A 20,847-nucleotide genomic window follows, 5' to 3' on the forward strand; every position below is an offset into this window, starting at 1 on the left:
GTTCTGGTCTCCAGTAGCCAAACACAACTCCCAAGACTGATGTGACTCAGTAGTGATGAGCTATCTCAGCCTGCTAGCTTCAGGGACCCACTGTGGCCCTACCAGAAAGAGATGTTTCATTACATTAAATGCTGTTTTTTTTAACCCTTTCTTCTATACTGTCAGTTAAATTAATGGCCTGGATTCTTTCAAAGCAGTAGTGTACTTACCTAGATATGTTTCTGTTGTTGAGCAGTCTTGTCTAATTTGTGTTAACCTATAGTGTCTGCTATGTGTATGTAAATGATGTAAACAATGAATAATAATATGACAACATATTACTATGAAAAATAGAGGAAATACTTGAATGCTTTTGTGGACAGTACCTGTTAACACATTATCATTAGAAATGACAAGAGACATAAAATGAGAGTACTATATATATATATATAGTACACACAATTAGGATAGTAGCAGGTGAGATGAAGTCTAGGAGATAGCTGGGATTAGGTCGTGTTGACTCTATTGGGCAACTCTCCAAACAGGAATAATTGTACAGTAATCCTCTTAAGGATTTTATTTAAGTCAATTGATAATGGATCAAGAAAGTACCGTGTTATTAATAATATAATTATACATAATTTTATTTATCAAAAAGCTTCTACAAAATGTATAAAATATAATTTTTCCTTTCAGCTGTTCAAGGGTTCCTTCTATTACTGTGATGGGCCTAATCTCAAGAATATCATCACTAAGACAGATTGTCTTGCAATTAAAGGGAATCTCTGGCTCAACCGAAAGTACAATTTTGATGACCTTGGCCAGGCACTTATGTCTTTGTTTGTGCTCTCATCCAAGGACGGATGGGTCAATATCATGTATACTGGCTTGGATGCTGTAGGGGTTGATATGCAGGTATAGATACATAAATTATAAGTTTAATTATAAATGCAATTTAAAACTAGAGAATGATTTATAATGTTGTCTTATTATTATTAATTGAGATCCTTAACCACTGCACTGTGCACCCGTTTAATATGACAACCCTGTGGTGTGCGTTAAAAAAGGATTCCCCCCTCATTTTTTTTTTCTTTGTATATTGTTAAAATCCCTTCCCTGATCATGAAAATACAAAAAAATACAAAAAATTCCACTTATTGTAGCTGCAGTGAAGCAAAGAATTTGAGCTATGTCTTCACAAAAATTGTGGTCACTTGTGCAGGAGACTCCCGAAACCGATTATGTAGGTGATTCAAGACCTGCGAGTTGCCGTGGGCATTTTTTTTTTTTTTTTCAAGATAGTGGATGCTCACTGAAGGCCCTAGGCATCCATTTGTTATTCAGGTTACCACGTATGAGTTATCAGTCTTACAATATACCAAAAAAAAAAAAAAATTCAGCGAGTGCACCATTCGTCAGCCGAGATATCTCGTTGAGCGCAGTGCAGGGGTTAATTGCAAGTATCAAAGTCATCTCTCTATATGACCAATATGTAATAGAATTTGAACATACTAATCTGCAAATTTATTTATTACTGTTTAATTCCCTCAGCCAATAGAAAACTACTCTCAGTGGCGGCTTTTGTACTTCATCTCGTTTTTGCTACTTGTGGGATTCTTTGTATTAAACATGTTCGTGGGTGTTGTGGTGGAGAACTTCCATCGGTGTCGAGAGGAACAGGAGAAGGAGGAAAAGGCACGAAGGGCTGCCAAAAGGGCTAAAAAACTTGAAAAGAAAAGAAGAAGTAAGTCAATTATACCTCTAATTCTGGGGGAAACCCCTTGTGGCTCTCTGAAGCTACTATCACTAATTGTGTACATTTATTAGGTCGCATTGCTGCAGAGTTCTATAGGCTTACCAGGGACCAGTGCCAGAACATGGCCCACTCACAAAGGTGCAGGGAGCATTGACATTCATGTATTTATTTATGCCACCACTGTGGAAGGCACCCAGAAAGCCAGTGAGACAAAGCAAACCCCTGCTGGCTTTAAACGAGTCTGCAGGCTCAAGAACTGCCAAAAGAACTCCACAACAATGTGATGAGCAAATGATTAAAATATCTTGAAACTAGCTCGGTGCTCATTTGCCCCACCTCCCTTACTTGTTTGGGGGAAGGGGAAAGGTAGGTCCCTGTCAGCCAGCTTCAACACCCTCAGTGTTATGCAGATGTGTGTAGTGTGTGCCTGGTCACTTCTCTGCTGCCTGGACTCCAGTGTTTTGCTGTTCCACCTAAGTGGTGGTTTTTGTCTTTTGGCCATTCCTGTACAATATGCAGTGTTGCGTGAGTCTGGACGTCATGAGTGCTTGGAGCTGCATGCGCACTGGATCTTCCCTGTGTGCTTCCTAGTGCTGCCCTTGCACTCAAGGGTTCTTTACCCTGGGGTGTTCAGGGGTCACTCCCTTGGAGGTCCTCCTTGCTTGTGGTGGCCCTCGTCCAAGGTAAGTCAAGTATCTTACTTGACATAATAGCACACAAAATGAGGTCAATGGGAATAACTGATAAAGTAGGACGGTGGATACTCAATTTACATTTGAACAGAACACAGTAACAGTCAATCAAATAAAATCAAGTCCTAGCTCTGTACCTCCGGGTACAGTTCTTGCACCACTGCTTTTTCTTTATTCTCATATCAGATATAGACAAATATACAAGTCACAGCTTTGTGTTATCCTTTGCAGATGACACAAAAATTAGCATGAAAATTACCTCTGCTGAAGACATTGAAAAATTATGAGCAGATATTAATAAAATTTTTGACTGGGCAGCAGAAAATAACATAACGTTTAACAGTGATAAATTCCAAGGCACTCAGATACAGTAAAAATGAGAACCTTAAGCATGATACAGGATACAAAACACAATCAAATCTGCCCATAGTAGGAAAGCAACATGTTAAGGATTTGGGAATAATGATGTCTGATGACCTAACATTTAGGGAGCATAACCTAGCAAATATTGCATCAGCCAGAAAAATGATAGGATGGATTTTGAGAACTTTCAAATCCAGGGATCCCATCACAATGGTTGTACTATTCAAATCACTTGTGCTGTCCCATTTTGAGTACTGTTCAGTACACACTTCCACCCACACTTTCAGCTCAGTACTGCTCAGTACACACTTTCAGCAGGAGAGATTGCTGAAATCTACATCACTACACCAGTCTCCGTGGTGTAGTGGTAAGACACTCGCCTGGTGTTCCGCGAGCGCTTTGTCATGGGTTCGTATCCTGGCCAGGGAGGATTTACTGGGCGCAAATCCTTAACTGTAGCCTCTGTTTAACTCAACAGTAAAATGAGTACTTGGTTGTAACAACGATTCTTCGCGGCGGGGGTCGTATTCCAGGGACTTGCCCGAAACGCTACATGTACTAGTGGCTGTACAAGAATGTAACAACTCTTGTATATATCTCAAAAAAAATAAAAAATAAAAAAATAGAGGGAGTACAGAGAACATATATGGCATACATAGACGCAATACAGCACCTAAATTATTGGGATCCTCTCAAAGCTACCCAAATGTATTCACTAGAAAGGAGACGAGATATTTATCAAATAATATACACGTGGAAAATACTGGAGGGCCAGGTCCCAAATCTACACAGTAAAATAACAACATACTGGAGTGAACGATATGGAAGAAAATGCAGAATAGAACCAGTGAAAAGCAGGGATGCCATAGGCACACTCAGAGAACATTTTATAAACATCAGAGGTCCACTGTTGTTCTACATCCTGCCAGCGAGCATGAGAAATATTGCGGGAACAACCGTGGACATCTTGAAGAGAAAACTAGATTGTTTTCTAAAAGAAGTACTGTACCAACCGAACTGTGGTGGATATCTGGTCCTGCTGGCCACTCCAAGCAACAGCCTGTTGGACCAAAGTCTTACAAGTCAAGCCTGGCCTCTGGCTGGGCTTAGGGAGTAGAGGAACTCCCAGAACCCCATCAAGCAGGTACCAATCAGGTGTCTTTGTATTTTCCTGCCTTTACTTAGGTCACGAGTGTTATTGGATGCCTTGGGCACACTGGTTATTTGCATGCTATGCTGTAGCATGCCAAAGTAGGCCCTCAGAGGTGTATAAGCAGATGCTGTGTTAGCTTACTACGTCATCTCCATGTCCATATTCGATAAAGATTCATTCGTTAGGTCTGTGTTCCATTGTCTAGGTGTCTTGCTTGGTCAATTCCTTTGGGACCCAGAAATCCCTGCAGATTTGTAGGGCCCTGGGTATTCTCATCAACCCTGTACTGGGTTCAGGTAAGTTTGAGGGTTGTACACTTCTTGGGCCAATTGGCGCCATTCAGTCTATCTCCTCCACTGTGCTGCTGGTTGAGTCGGTGACACATTTGACCTTGGGTGCTGTGGGGGTTCACTCTCCCTATGTTGCTCTTCATTATGGCTCTCCTGCTATGGGTCAGGCTTATCCAGTGGTGACTTCTTTGGATGTGTGTTGCAGCAGTCCTGGGTTGGATGCCATAGAGCTCCCCCCTTGGTGTTTAGGTCCCTCAGTTGGAGATATGTGATAACTTCTATCTTGGTTCTGTCTGCACTACTTCTTCCTTTTCCTTTGTGGCCCACAGCATCTGTGGTCCATGCCACAGCAAGTCCCAATGGCTCTCTGACAGCCTCCCTCCCTCCCTCCAGGTTGTCTGGGGTTGCTTGCATCTCTCATTGAGCTGAAGGTGTTTGAGCTGGCTGACTAGGAGTTGCCTTTTCCCTCCTTCTAAATGAGTTGGAGAGGTGGGGGCAAATGGGCTAGTCTCACAAGATTTCATTATTTCTTTCCATTGTTGGGAGAGTTCTTTCAGCAGTTCTCGAGGCTTTGGTCTCATTTGAAGCCAGCAGGAAATTGTTTTGTCTTGCTGACTTTCTGGTTACCTCTCCCAGTGGTGGTATAAATAAATGCATTAATGCCGCTGCTCCCTGTGCCCTTGTGAGGGGGCTAGGCTCTGGCACTGGTCCCTGGTAGGCCTATATGGCCAAGGTCACATCAGGCCTTTGTGACTGATATGACCTAGTAGATGATACACTATAAGAAGTGATAGTAGCTTCAGGGAGCCACTGGGGATCACCAAGAAATTGGCATTTCATTATATTCAACATTGTTTTTTTATATATTTTGTGATTGCTTCTTATTACAGTTTTCTTCTTTAAAGTTTTTATTTTTAGTGGTTAAGAAATACTGCATAGTTTTCTGGGGGGGGGGAGGCCCCTTCGGCTCCCAGGAGCTATCTGGGCTGATATGAATGTGTTAGACTGTGGCATCAGTCAACAAATGGAGTTCTTAGGTCTTCCGGGGACTACAAGCCAGAACCTGGCCCCCTCAGAGAGACACGAGGAGCAATGTCATATAGAAACACCCGTGTTATTGAAATCCTTCTATATCTGCCATCGACCGGGTCAGGCACCCAGAAAGGTAGGTGCCCCAAACAAACCCATCTGGTTAAAAAATTGCTACTGAAACCCGAACTGTTGAACAGAACTCCTCAAACTAAAAACGAGCAAACGAGCATGACGTCACAACTGTCACTGCACCACTGTCTGCACAAGGGGGAAGCTCCCCACCCCCCCCAACTGCGCTGGCTATCCACCTCCAGTTCTGAGGCTGATGTGAGACCTGGCAGTCATGCGACTCTGGCTTCTGACATTCCAGTACTGTGCCTTGTGGTATGGTCCTGTTCCGTGTTGGTGTGCGAGCCAGGAGTAGTTTCACCAGTACTCAGGCTGCATGCTCCTAGGGTTAACTTCCCTAGGTGCCCTGTAAGTGCTTCCCTTGGGGCTTGGGATTCTCTTCCACAACTCACATGGGGTCTACCTCCGCTGTTATCTTTTGCTGCTCGGTGATTGCCCACCTTGGAGTCAGCTGGGGTGTTTCATGCACCACTGTTTGTCTCTGGGTAAGAGGTAGTTTCGTCACTGGTAGGGGCGCAAGGTACTGTGCAGCTTGTTTTCACCATAATACAGCGGCCAGCTCTGTTCCGCCTCTGATGTTGTCCTCATGCGAGGTTTTTATTTTATTTCTGTTTGCTGCCTGGTGAGGGGGGTCTGCCTCTTGGTGGTGTTGACCCTTATATATATTTTTTTTCTTTATGGTCCTCCGCTAGGTCCCCGTGAGTGTACATGTCACAGGGGTTCAACACTTAGTAGTTCGTTTAGTAGTTTGGGGCACCGGTTGGCAGTACCTTGCCTGGGGCTTTCCTTAGCAAAGCATCTAAGGGCCTTGGAAACCCCGCTGGGACTCAGTGGTCAGTCCAATCTATGCATCCCCTGCGTCCCATATCGCTTCGTGCGAGTTTGAAGGTTGCTCTGACCCCTTGTCTCAGGGGTGACAGTCACCAGTTCTGTTTCTGTCATGCTGCCTGTTGGATCGGTGACATCTTCGACCCGGAGTACTCCAAGTGGTGTTCCTTGCTTGAACTTCAATTCGCCCAATCCACTGATCTTGATGTTCGGGTGCAGGCGGCGTCGGCGTTGCATGCGTGTTTTAGGTTTCTGCAGCGCCCTAGGTTAAATGCTCACCTGGATGCCCCAGGACTGCCATGTTTTGGTTATAAGGACCTGGACTTGGAGCCGCTAGTCGCCTCAACTTTGTTTTGTCTGCCCCCCTTTGTCCTTCCCCCTACTGTTGTTCGTCCTATCTCTCCCCCCCCCCCACCCCCTGCACCTGGCTCCTAAGCATCTGAGGGCTTCGGAGCTGGGGGAGGGTTTAATTGGTGGTGAGACTCGGGCTGTTTCGGGGGATGCCCCATCCAGTGTGGTGACAAAGGCATTTGAGCCTGTTCCTTCTGCTGGTGCTTCTGGGTCTGACCAGTGGCCCCCTTCTTTCCTTTTTTCCCAGTGGACTCTGCCTTTTCTTTTGAGACAGAGGGTTTGTAGGACGGCTCGGCCCTGGGTACTGGCTGGTGTGGAGGTTCCCGGAGTGGTGGAAGAGCTGACTTGTGGGGCTTGGGCGTTTGATCTTGCTTGGAGTTTGGTACCCTCTGAGTGGAGCTTGTTGTTACGGGGGGGTGGGGTTTTCTTATCCTCCCTCCCTGTACAAGTTTGATATGGCATCAGCTCCTTCCCCCAGGTTTGGTTCCGGGTTCCCTTGGGTTTTTCGGTCCCTTCCTTCCGGAGGTTTTCGGTCTCCCGCATCCCACCTCATGGGGTGCGGGAGGCCCTTCTAGCTTACCTCCTGCATGACCTGGATTATGCCTCGATAATAGATCCTGTCTCCTGCAAGTTTGATTTTTCCTTTCCTTACTGGGTTCGTTACGAAGTGCCAGGGTCATCCTGGTTGGCAGACTGTCCTCTCTTTTCGTTGGGGGCGTGGCATATGTTCTGTCGGTCCCGAATGCTTAAGTGGCGAGAGGCGCTTACGGTTGTTCAGGTTTACCTGGGGGCAAATTTGAATGCCTCTATGCGTGTTTGTTTGCCCCTGCCCTTCCTTGGGATGTCAGCCTGGTGCAGCTTCACATGCAGATTCCCTTCTTTTTGGCAGCCCTGGTTGCTGAGGACTTAAGTGCCTGTGGCCATTTGGCTTCGGTCCTGTGTTTCTTTTTCCTTCTTGAGCTCTGTCTTCAGACTGGCTTGAGGAGAATGTGGAGGCGCTGGGTGCCGATCCTGGGTTTGGTGTGCTGGTCTCAGTGGTGTGGGCGTCGTCTAACCTGTTGAAGCTGTTTGCGCCAATCCTGCGGGAGGTGGTATAATTGTTCTTTGCTTCTCGTTTCACGTGCCATTAGGCGGTGCTCGCTCAATCCTTGGAAACTGCTTGGGCCATGGCTCTTTGGTCTTCTACGCCTTTTTGTTCTTTGCTGTTAGCAGAATCTGCGGTGGTACAGTATCTGCAAGCAGCTTCTTCTAGATGTCATCCCATGTCGGACTTGTTGGTTCTCCAGGAGGGGGGGGGTCTTCCCGGAGGGTTCGTGCCAGGGTTCTGGGTTCCTCTCTTGGTAGGCCAGTGGTGGCAGTTTCTGAGCCGGCACAGCCTTCGGAGCCGGTGACGTCTGGTTGGTGTGGTGCTCTCTGCTTGTCGGTTGGCTTCTTGTAAGGGGCGCTGGCCCTTTCGTAGTTCATTCTATTGATGGAGCGATGGGAGGGGGGGGGGAGGCTCGAACTGTTTGCCCATGCCTGGTCCCAAGATTTCTGGGCGTTTCAAGTTGTTTCTTGCATCCTGCGGTGGCATTGGATGGCCCCCTCCCCCTTTTGGGGGGCTTGGGGCTGGCAGGGCAGGCCTTTTCTCTTGCTTTCTTGTCAGGTCATCTTGGAGTGGGTTCACTTGGGCGTTATCTTGAGGTTATCTTGAGATGATTTCGGGGCTTAGCGTCCCTGCACCTGGTCCTCAACCAGGCCTCCTTTTTGTTACACATCCCCCAGGAAGCAGCCCATAGCAGCTGTCTAACTCCCAGGTACCTATTTACTGCTAGGTAACAGGGGCATCAGGGTGAAAGAAACATTTTGCCCATTTGTCTCCGCCTCCACTGGGGATCGAATCCGGAACCTCAGGACTACGAATCCGGAGCGCTGTTCACCCAGCTGTCAGGTGCCTAGGCATGGTCGAAATGCTTTTGTCCCTCAGATGGGTTTCCTGCCTGTTTCCAGTTCCGAAATGGGACTGTGTGGACCTGCGGTTCATGCTGAACTTGTCCAGTCTGAACCCCTGGGTCTATTGCCCCCTCCTTTTGGATGACTACTCTGTCCCAGGTCTGTCTTCTTTGGAGCCAGACACTTGGATGGTGGCCCTGGACCTCCAGGATGCATATTGGCACGTCCCGATTCATCTGGTATTCAAGGACTGGCTCGGTTTTGTTGTGTGGATGTCGCTTCGGAAGGTTCAGGTTGCTCAAGGTTCGACGATCCGGCTCCAGTCAGTAGTAGGAAGTTTCCTGGCGGTCCTTTCATTATTTCTTGTCCCTCCATAGGTTTCTTCAATTTTGGATCGGGATGTCTTGTCCTTCCTTTCCTGGTTGTTTAACACTGAACTGCGCAACTCGCCTGCAGGCGCTCGACTGGGGGTGCTCAGCGTGCCTCCAGGATCTTATATTTTTAGTGTATGTTTCAAAACCTCCGTCTCCGTGGTGTAGTGGTAAGACACTCGCCTGGCGTTCCGCGAGCACTATGTCATGGGTTCGTATCCTGGCCGGGGAGGATTTACTGGGCACAATTCCTTAACTGTAGCCTCTGTTTAACGCAACAGTAAAATGTGTACTTGGATGAAAAAACGATTCTTCGCGGCAGGGGACCGTATTCCAGGGACCTGCCCGAAACGCTACGCGTACTAGTGGCTGTACAAGAATGTAACAACTCTTGTATATATCTCAAAAAAAAAAAAAAAAAAAAAAACTGGTATTATTTAGCCATGATAGTATTACAGAAGAGCCTGAGTGTGATAATGACTGTGTACAATGTTCAAATATCAATGAATCAATTTATTTATTTATTTATGCATATAAAAGAAGGTACATTGGGATTGTGTGGATACATAATATGGTAATTACAATCTTGTAAAGCCACTAGTACGCGCAGCGTTTCGGGCAGGTCCTTAATCTAAGAAAATTTTAAGTAGGTAAATACTTGCAAAATTTATAAAAAATGATAACAGTTACAAGGCAAGAAAAAAAAAAGATGAGAGAAAATTGTAGGCATATTAAAGCACATAGGTAGCTCAGATTGCTGTTCACGATGTTCACAGTGTTAGCCACAGCACCACAGCATTATTTCGTTCATCTTGGAATCTTCAAACGACTTCATGTGTTACTTTACAAAATAAATTTATGGTCAATTATTCATTTACAGGATTTAGTGACCAGGATTGTGATAATAGTAGGATTGTGGTGATAATTAGCACTGTGCGTAGTATTGTGGGAGGAGGAAGTGAGAAAGTTTGGTGAGGGAGGGAGGGAATCCAGATAGCATCACCGTGTGGGGCAGCCACTCTTGTTTTGCTCACCATAACCTTAGTGGTTCGCTATAGTGAACACATATGTACATGGGTATATATACAATATGTGTATATAGTGTAATAACAGCAACAGGTGTATGTTGGGAGGAGCCATTTTGGTGAGGGTGGTGGCGTCATACACGTAGCATCGTCTGCTGGCTGCTGTGTGATTTCTCATGCAGTGTGTGATGGCCACTATGCTGTTTGGACACAGTACCGGCTTACTTGCATAGTTATAGTGAATAAAACATGTAGATACGTATACATAATGTGTGTAAATAGTGTAATAAAAATAATAACAGTATGGTGGGAGGAGTAATGTTGGTGAGTAAGGTGTAAGGAATAAACTAGGTGTTGGAGGAGTGAGGGAGGGCTGGCTGGGTGTGGCAGCTCACACTCGTGGAGTTCTGAGTGTGTTGATGGTGAATGTATATAGTGTGTGATAGTGTATAGTGTGTAAATATGTTGTAAATATACATAAATGAACATAAAACATTGGATATATGAGCAATATATGTGGACACATTTGAGACACATATAATGCAGTGTCTTGGGACAGTACAGATGTTCTACTGCCATAACATTGTGTACGTGTTCATTATACATAGGACTGGCTAGAAAAAAAATGTATTTGGAAATGTATGCAAAAAATTAACAAAAAATGTTTGTGGCAACTCACGCATATTAAAGTTGGCTGGCAACAGGCTTCAAGAGTCTGCGTCAAGGGCGACCACCAATTTCGTGGCGTCGCACGCCATTTTCCGGACCCCATTGCGGCCAAAGTAATTGCAATTTTGATTTTTTGTTTCCATATCTGTGATCAGGAAAGGGTGTTAACATTTTCAAAAACAAAAAGAATTTTTTCCCCAGAATTTATTTCCTGCGCACAGGGGGGTGCCGTATTTGGAAGGCGAGCAGCACAGTGGTTAAGAACCAAGAGCCGAGTACTGCCTCGTATCATGCAGAGCTGATAAAGCCGCTTCAGCTTGCATTCGGGGTGGATGTTACTTCTGCTCCATTCTGCAAGCTGTCTCATGAGATGTTTTACCTCCGAGCTGCTCTTGCACCGCCTGAGCTGTCCTGGTCGTTGGACCAGGTGCTCTCTATTCTCTCATCTTCTCAGTTTGTGGTGGCCCCTTCGGTTCAAGATTGTTTTTCGGAGGCTCTTTTTCCTGTTGGTATTGGCTTCCGGGGGTCGGGTTGGGGAGCTTCATGCTCTCCTCCAGAGCAGATGTTTCTGCTCTTTTGGTCCTGGTGGTAGGTTTGTTCGTTTGAAGCCGTCTCCTTCTTTTCTGGAGAAGAATGGGACTGCTGCTTTCCAGAAGATTCCTTGGGTTGTTGTTGTTTGGTTAATTCGGCCAGGGGGTTCATCATATGTTGTGTCCGGTTGTGGCTCTTCGCCGTTACCTGAGCGCCATAGCCTTGGTGGCCAGGGTTATTCGTCCGTAGGGTTATTAGGTCCAGCCAACCTGTGGTCTATCCTTGTGCCCATGACGTTCGGAAGTTCGCTGCTTTGGCTGCCATCTTTGGTAATGTGTCTTGGGCTGACATTCGGGCATGAGGTTTTTGGAGATCGAACAGGGTCCTGGCCGCTCGCTACCTAGTTAATGTTCCTGGCCCTAACATTAACCAGGCATGTGGTTAATTGAGTCGACGGTTGCAGAAAGTTGTCTCGACTTCAAATTGAGGAGTGAGTGGCAACCGCTTCCCTGGTAAATCCCTCTTGTTTTATCTTTGGTTAAGTAGCTCTTGGGGAGCCGAAGGGGCTTCCCTCAGAAAACCAGCGTTGAATGTAATGAAACCCCATTTTTCTGGGTGAGTCCCAGAGGCTCCCCAGCAACCCTCCTTCCCTCACACCCTCTGGTCGGCAGTTTTTCACAGTTTTTGACATCTAGCCTCTGAACTGGGGGTGGGTAGCCGGGGTCTAGAGCTGCGCAGACAGCAGGATGGTGACAGTTGTGATGTCATGCTCATTTGCTTGTTTGTAGTTTGGGGAGTTCTGTCCAACAGTTCGGCCTTCAGTATCAATTTTTTAACCAGATAAGGTTTGTTTTGGGGCGTCTACCTTTCTGGGTGCATGACCCAGTCGATGGGAGACATAGAATGCTTCCAACGACACGGGGGTTTCTATAGGCCCTTGCTCCTTGTGCCTCTCTGAGGGGGCCAGGTTCTGGTTTGGTTCGGGCCTGATCTACTGCCTGGTCCCCTGGTAGGTCTAAGAACTCCATTCGCTTTGAATGATGCCATGGTCTAATACATTCATATCAGCCCGGATAGCTCCGGGGAGCCTCCGGGTTTCGCCCCAGGGAATACCGTTTTATGACATTCGACTCTGTTTTTTTCTCTTGATTTTCATATTAGCCAATAGTGCTAGTATGTGAGATAAGTTAGTATTTTTTATCTCCTTTCACTTGGTTTGATAAATAATAAAATTTGATTAATGAAAATTAATAGTGTTAAAATCTAGGTTTCATAACCACTGTACTATTTATTATTTCATTCTTTCTCTCTTTTTCCATTAATGTTACAGTACACTGAATGTCAAATATATTCCTAATGTTATTACTCAAATTTCTTACTTCTTAATATCTTTTGACTTATTTACAGTATTCCTATAGACATTATTTTGTAGTATGCACAAATCTGTGTTACTTCTTAAAGTGTTATTGCATGATAATAAAGCAAGTATTTTTCACTCTTAAAAATAAGACATTGAAAAATTCAGAGAAGAAAGAATAAAAAGCTTGGAGGCTGCTGGCATTGATCCAGCAACAGTGGACATCGATGTTGAAATCCAAAGGAGGAGAAGAAGAAACAGACAATTCAAACGCATGAAACTCCAACTAAGTAAAGCGCATGATTGCTTGTAGTAACTTGTCTTGGATACTCATAGTAATTCAGGTTCTTATGTGTTTGTAGATTATAGATTTTTTGTTGCAGAAAATATAATGGTGGTTTATGTGTGTGTGTGTGGACTCTTGCAATAACTTTTACCAAATTTAAAGAAAAAAAAAGGCATGGTGCAAGCACTTGTCTCAATACAGTTTTTTGATAGCTGTTCCTTTATTTGTCATAGTGTCTTAACATTAAAGTGCTTGTTTTGCTTTATTTAAAGTATAATAGCAGCTTATGTATTAATGCTATTATGAATGAGAATTTAGTTTACTCACTACACTGAATGTAAAAAAATTGACTATCTTCTAAAACTGGAAGTAGAGTAGTAATTTTTCTAGAGGGAACCCCTCCCCAGTGGCTTCCAGAGGCTATCTTGCCGAGATTGTTCCATACTAAACGATCACCTAGCAAGCAGATAAAACTATCCAAGGATGGTTACACACTTACAACAAACTTAGAAACAGCAACTGAATTTAGTAGCTTCTTTTCATCAGTTGATGCTAATCTTGCCAAAAGAATCCCAAAGATCCATACACATGTTACTTCATATTTCTCTGCCAGCTATCTTAACTCTCCATGTTTTACCAATCAGCCTGACATTATTATCCATAATTCACTCACTTAAAGCCAAAGCTGAGAACTTTAGTGAGATACCAACTGTGATATAAGAGTGTTGGTCATATCCTTGCACCAGCCACAGCTCAACTATTCAACAAATCTCTTGAGTGTCATACATTTTCTGATATCCTTAATAAGTTTTATTCTTCAATGCAGTTCTTCATTTCTATTTAATTTTATAAATTGAGAAATTTTGAGAATGGTTATAATTTTAGAATTTCTATCTTATATAAATATTGAATTTATTATAATGTAAGTAATTATTCTAATGATTAATAATGTTACTTCTTTTCTGACAGAGATGCGTGAACCCCCATACTACAGCCATTACTCCAGGGCTCGTCTGTTCATCCACAATATTGTCACTAGTAAATATTTTGACTTGGCAATTGCAGCAGTCATTGGCCTCAATGTTGTTACAATGGCCATGGAATTTTATAAAATGCCAAAGGTATACCTAATTCTAAATTGTTTATGGAAAAAATGCTTCTTTCTTGAGCACATTAACATACATTTTATATTTAGTTTCATAATTTCTGCTTAGTAAAATACAACCTTTTTTCCTAACTAGGAGCTGGAATATACCCTGCAAATCTTCAATTACTTCTTTACTGCAGTTTTTATCTTGGAGTCAGTCATGAAGATGGTGGCATTGGGTTGTCGTCGCTACTTCCAAGACAGGTAATACATTTTGTGCCATCTCATTCACCTTTCACTTCGTATAACTCTCTGATATTTGATATATATATATGATTCTGCCTCAAATAGTCTTCTGTTACAATTATACATATTAGTTGGATTTTTATCACGGCAATGGAAACCGTTGTTACTGTATGATAACTGTACGACAGTGGTCAGTACAGTCGAATCACACCTGAAAGGTCTTGGATTTGAGCCACAGGATAAAAACATGAACAGCATGCACTGCTGCCCCTTGATTCTTTAATTAAACCTCTACCCATAATAAATAAATAAAAATTTCTTTATTATAGTCTGTTTTTAAATAGACTTGTTTAATAATGCTTTCAAGCATTATTAAAAATGGTAAAATACAAATATAATAAATGCAAATTATAATCTGTGGCTCAAAATTCCCTTAGGTATGAGAGAATTTTTTTTTAGAAAATCATTGACAATTAAGCACATGCTCACATGAAAAGGTTCACCACTCACTGGCCTAGGGGGAACCGTGATAAGCCTAACAGGCTTCCTGGCCATGACAATGGGAAACCATGTGCAGTGCTAATTATTTTTGACGGCTCAGTGGCACCACACTTGCCCTGCGCTGCACAAGCAATTTGGTCTGGGTTCGAGTCCTAGTCGGGGAGGATTGTCTAGACGGCAATCCTTAACTCTTTGCCTCTGTTCACCCAGCAGAAATTGGGGTACCTGTTAATTGATTGCTGGGTCATTTTCCAGGGAAAACTAGTAGGTAAGGCTTACCATGAACCATGAGAAGTGAAAATTTTCAGTCTGTTTATAGGAGTCAGAAGCCCCTGTACCCATCTGTGCAAAAAAAAAAAAATAGAAATTTTAGGAGGAATCATTGTTATTAAATTCCTTGCATGTCATTAATGATTTACTATAGCATTAGATATACAAGCAGTAAACATTGATCCAGATGATATGCAACAGTGATATAATACATTCTTGAAGTTACTGATGATATCTTTTTATTGATCCATGCAGGCTTTCCTACAACTTGTTTTTACTTTTACCTTCCTATTCTGTATCACTTTATTTGTTGTGTTCTGAGGAAATTTTGAGGCAAGTGATGCTAACTAAAATTCTTTTACTACAAAGATATTCTTGATGAACTTTCTGAGCCCCTTCATTTCATCCTTGAGCCATGTACCTGTGTCTGTCAGGTGACTGAAAATCACAGCAGGCTCTTTTGACCTCTGCCCAGTGGAGACGAGTATTTGTTCAAATAACGTTTTCCATTCAAACAATGACGGTAGAAAATGGTGATAACATTCAATGCACCTCCAAAGAGGCTACTTGGTATGACAAGAAAAAACAAGACATGTAAACTCAACCTCCTCTTCAAATATTTAGGACAACACAATCTAACCTAGTTGCTCAACTTCACTACCATCATCAGAGGGCAGCACTGCCACTACCAGAGTTGGTAGAGCCAGCAAACTGTAGCTGTTGTGTAGGTGCTCATACTTGGTGAAAGCCTAGTGTGTGAAGAGAGTCCTTAGTAAACCCTTGTCGTGGCTCTGGGAGTATTTGAAGGGCTACTCAGAAAAGGTCATTTCAGTCCACTTAATACATTTTCTGTATATGACCCTTAAAATGGCAATGTTCCACAGAGGACTGTGAATTTGAATGTCAGTTAAAAGTAATGTACTTTGAGTATCAGTAATACAAAAGTCTCATGGAAACCACTAGTTGGTTGACTGGTTAATCACAACACTTGTGATTAAGAATATTGTATGGGTCATTAGTACCTGAAACAGGTACCCAAAAATTTAGTAATTAAAACAGTTATTCGCTCTATATGTACAATGCACAGCCTTTTGTATTTCATGTGCTAATTCCAAGTTGAATACCTATTTAATCTTTTTACAATTTATTTTACTAATTTAATTGTTAAATTATTGTTTTAAATTATTATTTTAAATTCATATTTAAAAACCATTAGTTAAATAAGGTTCCCTATATACTGTGTGGTGCTTGTAAATGTTAGTACTTTATACAATGTGTTGTGACCTGAGACAATCTCTCAAGAATGTCTGTATAACACACTTTTTCTTATACAACTGTTTCCCCTTGGTGGTCTTACCTTTGCCCCGCCCCTGCCCTGGTCACGCCCACTCTGTTTCTGCCTCCCTGACTCACCACGTGCCCAGCGAGGAGTATAGGTGAGGGAGGAATGCCTACTGCATAGTTTAGGCTCAACCTGCACATCAATATCTTTACTTTTCCCTTGTCTGATATGCTCTTATGTTAAAGACCCAAATACTAAAGCTATTAGTAGACTATTTTTCTATATACATCTTTATTTGTTAGCTGTAATTAAAAAGAAGACACATTTGTCATTAAAAGTAGTACCAGACAGGAGGAGAGAAATGTTGGTGGTGCTAAGGGTGAGCTGCCAGCCTGGCACTGGTGTAAGTCACAGTATGGTGTTCAGGGTATTGGAGAAGTTTTCACTACTGTGGAATAGTCTATCTTCCTTATTAATGTTGTTGGAACTCAGCAGAGAGTTTAGCTTTTAAATTTATCCTCAGTTGAATAAGCTTTCCCTATACTGTACAGTATATAATCATATAATACATTCACCTATGTGTTGAGTTCTGAATTAGTCTTACTTGAATAGGGCTCTTAAGAATGTACTATATTATTAACAACACTACATATCATAACAACTCCCCAGGAGCACTGGACTTACTGTAGGCACTGTTCTAATTCTCTTTATAGAAGTTTTATTAATTTCAACTTGAAATTAATACAATTCTACAATTCTTTTTAAAGTTGACTTAGTAAATATAAGTATAAGACTAATTTACTATAATAAAATATGTTCAACTCTTTTACATATTTAACCCCACAGTAATTGCATTTCTTCAAAGAATTACATATGTATTTTTAAGGCTAAGTGATAACAAGAGCATAAAAATTAACATTCCCTACTCTTGCTCTTATTGAATGATAGTGTAGCACTTAGTAGTGAGAAAGCTTAACCGCAGTTGACGGTGGCGCAGTGATAACATACTCGCCCCACACTTCGTGAGTGATTAGGCTTAGGTTCATATCCTGGCCGGGAAGGATTGACTAGGCGCCAGTCTTTAACTTTACGCCCCTGCTCACCCAGCAGTGATTGGGTACCTGGTTGTTAAAAGATTGGTAGGTCGCATTCCGGGTAAACTAGTGGGTAAGGCTTACCATGAGCTATGAGAAGGGAAAACTCTCAGCCTCCTAACAGGAGTCAGCAGTTGTCTGTTCTTGTACCCCACCTGTGCATAAAAAAATGGTAATAATACAGCAGTATAAATAATAATGAGTATATTGTACCACAAGACAATCACTGAGTTTTGGATCTGAAGCCGTACCTTGTGGGTTCATATTATTACCCTCTGCACTGTGGTATTAAATAGCTCACTCAAGTTGTGTAGTTTTAGTCAACTGAATTACAAGCTTTTTATTTTAATAATTTAAGTACAGCACTATAGCTCACCTTTATTATGTGAAATGTGTAGCTTCTTAATTTCAGTCTATATTCAACAGTAATATATCCTGGCAGTAACTTTGAGACATATTTTTCCTTCTAAATAGGATTGATCTCTTGGGTAACTTACCAAATGTTTGAGTGGGTACCAGTAACAAATATAATTAAATCTTTATATTCAAATACATCTCAAATGTTAGCATCAAGTGATACTGGCCAAGTCATAACCTCATTATAGCATAATACTTCAGGCAACGTGTAGCTCTTGAAACTTGCAAAACTTTATATTCATTCAAGTATGGCAAAGACTCCAGGTAATATATAGATTATGTATGTTTTCATAATAGAGGAAATGTAGTGCACTATGTGGTTTTTCTTGAAGGATTAGTGATGCCAGCCATGCAGCATTTTAGTATGTAACATATCAAAAATAGAGGAAGATTCTCTTGCCCATGGTAGTGATTAATATGAGTAGAGCCTCTTATATGTATTATAATGCAGAGCCCATGTACAGCAGAAAGAAAAAATATTTACCTCCGATTCGAAAATGAAGTGTAAGACAGAGTGTCCTTGTTAAAATTTTTGAATAATTGTGTTCAATCATTCAAAAGAAATCAGTTGTGGACATTTATGCTTTCATTCAGTAGCATGCACTTTTCATGAGTTGTGGATTGGTGGTAAAGTTTGCTTAATGCTGGCATGAATGACTAGTCTAGTGTAGCTTCTAATGTTTTTCCTCCCTTTTGACGGCGGGCTGTGGCCACTAGTGGGTAAATAATCTAAAAATTAGTAATACAGTTTTTTGTTTCTTATTTTGTTTTTGTCTGCATCTTCAAATACTACAGTGGTTTGATACACAGTTGTGAGAAGTACAGTAATATCTGCTGAGGGCTGACAGATACAGAAAACAGGTTGATGACATAACCAGTGGGCATCTTTAGCGGCTTTAACGTCAGTCTGATAGGGTCCACTGATGACCTGATGTTAAATCATCTTAAAAGTCCTACTGGGTAGGCAGCTCCGGCTAGTTTTTTGTCAGCCTTTATTGGATCATAGAAATATTTTAGTTTATTTAAAATTATAGTCGACTCTCAGTTTTATATGGCTATATTTCAAGACCTTTAATTCTTTGCAAGGTAAAATCTGTGTTAGTTAATACAGTATACAGTATTCTGTAGGTAAATGTTCAGCTCTACAAGTATTGTATATTATTATTTAAAGTCTATTTTAAAAATTTTGCTTTGTCTTAATTTGGTACATTATAGAATGTGTATCCAACAAGAGCATTTCGGGGGTGAATGACATAGACATATTTTCCAATATATTTCATCGCTGGTCATCAACTTGAGTTTGTTAAAAAAATTAAATTTCACTTAGTCAACTTACTTATATATTTCACTCACATTTCTGGCTTATGTGCCATGATGTTTTCAGAACGTATATTTCATTATTTGCAAAAAAAAAAGATTCAACAGTTGTTTCAAAGTTTAACCAGAACTTAGTATTTTTAGCTTATGTGTAGAATAGTTTTTAAGCCTTATCCTTTGGCTGTTAAATCTCACTTTGTTCATGATGAATATGGATTATGTAGCTGGGAATTTTCAAGCATCTTTACTGGATCATATTGTGCTGAGGTAGTCATTGGAGAATACTCAATCCATTCCAGAAATGACTGTCAAATGGCTTTTCCCACAAAATATCAAAATCGTTCCAAGCTCTTCTTGTGATCACAGGTGTCCATCAAACGAGAGCTATCACTAACTACCAGTTGCACTGCGTGTACATCCCTTCTGCTCCAGTGTCAGCTTACATCCTCCTCTGCTTCATTTTCCCAGGTCAGGGATTGGCAGAGTTTTGAGTACATTCCTGGTGTCCTGCCTCTCTGACAGTCTGTTCCATGTTAAGTGCCAATATTTTTTCCACAGGTCCCATTCGGAAAAGGTTTTTGTGCTCCCCTTGGAGTCTGCTGCCACTTTTCATTTAGTAACTTTTCTTGTCTTTGGTCACCCTTGTATGTCTGCCAAGTCCACTTGTTGGATTGAGGGGGCTTATCATAACCGGTTTTGTTTTTGTTGTTTGAATCCCTTTGGGGTGTGGCTTCGTATTTGGTGGTTTCCTTGTTGTTCAGGGCTTGTCGTGTTGCTTTTGCAGCCCTAGTTGGGCTTGGATGCCCCTCGAGTTGGTGCCCAGTGGTTAAATGGTGGGGCCCCTAGTTGCTGCAGCTATTAGCATTTCCACCACACTCTGGGGGAATCCACCTTGTATCTCTCTTTCTGTTCCCACTGTTCCTTTTTTTCCATGGTGTTCAGTGAGCTTTTCTTGGGTTGTGCTTGAATGACTGGGGTAACTGCCTCACATCCTTGGGTTGCCAATGATGCCATCCATTGGTGAGGGTATGGAGCTAATTAGCAGTTAAACCTTGACAACGTATGTATACATAATTTGAATCAGGTTTGCAAGTGTTGTCCAAGCGGTTGCCTATTTTGGTGTTCTCTACTTTTCTGCTTATTTTACTTTCAATGTTTTAGTTGAACTAGTATCCCCACTTCCCTATACCCTGTATTGAGGGAACCATATTCAGGTTCTGGCCTCCAGTAGGTGCTTGCAATTTGTTAGAACCTGGTGTGCAACCCAAATTTGGAGAACTTCAGATGGGTACCTCAGAAAGTTATAGAGTGGGGGACCCACCAGAAAGTGTTTCATTATATTTAATGTGGGATGTTATTTCCAAAATCTTCCTGGAGGTAGAGGTTCCAGTGTTTCTGTTCTAGAGTTATTATACTGATTGTTACTGCTGCCTCTAATTATTTTTATAGCAAGGCACCTCATTCATGTGCCTAGTTTGGTGATCTTCAGTCATGGCTCTTGCATATTTCAGTCCTTCCTGCTCCCAGTTTCAGAAAACTGTTGGCCATCCTTTTGTACTTTGTATTGTAGGGGCCTGGAATTACCTAGGTAATTATCTAAGTGCACTTACAGGATGAGAGCTACACTTATGGTGTCCCATCTTCCTTGTACTGTCTCTCCTGGATGGTGTTTGGGGACCTGGATTTGAAGGTGTTGATTAATTCAACCATCGTTCTATCTGCACCTCCAATTCCTTCCCTGGCAGGTGTAATTCATCTTTCTCTCCCCTCCTGCTTCTGGCCCCAAGACATCTTAGAGTCTCAGGGCTGAGGTGGGATTTAGCTCAGAATGTGACTCGGTCAGTTCCAGGTGTTGCCCCTTATGATTCAGGTGTGGAGGCAGTTAAGCC

The 20,847-nt window shown here is 42.2% G+C and overlaps 1 protein-coding gene across 1 annotated transcript in view; it reads left to right on the forward strand.

The window, feature by feature from the left end:
- Window positions 1–20,847, forward strand: part of LOC123756102 (Ca[2+]-channel protein alpha[[1]] subunit T) — a 487,984-nt gene that overhangs the window by 377,903 nt on the left and 89,234 nt on the right. Inside the window, exons 25-29 of the mRNA XM_069336529.1 lie at window positions 676–894; window positions 1,531–1,723; window positions 12,611–12,748; window positions 13,714–13,865; window positions 13,986–14,095. Of these exons, the coding sequence (XP_069192630.1) occupies window positions 676–894; window positions 1,531–1,723; window positions 12,611–12,748; window positions 13,714–13,865; window positions 13,986–14,095 (812 nt within the window). The remainder of the gene's footprint in view (window positions 1–675; window positions 895–1,530; window positions 1,724–12,610; window positions 12,749–13,713; window positions 13,866–13,985; window positions 14,096–20,847) is intronic.

Source organism: Procambarus clarkii, chromosome 36 (genome assembly GCF_040958095.1).
Source record: "Procambarus clarkii isolate CNS0578487 chromosome 36, FALCON_Pclarkii_2.0, whole genome shotgun sequence".
In the NCBI taxonomy this organism is placed as follows: domain Eukaryota; kingdom Metazoa; phylum Arthropoda; class Malacostraca; order Decapoda; family Cambaridae; genus Procambarus; species Procambarus clarkii.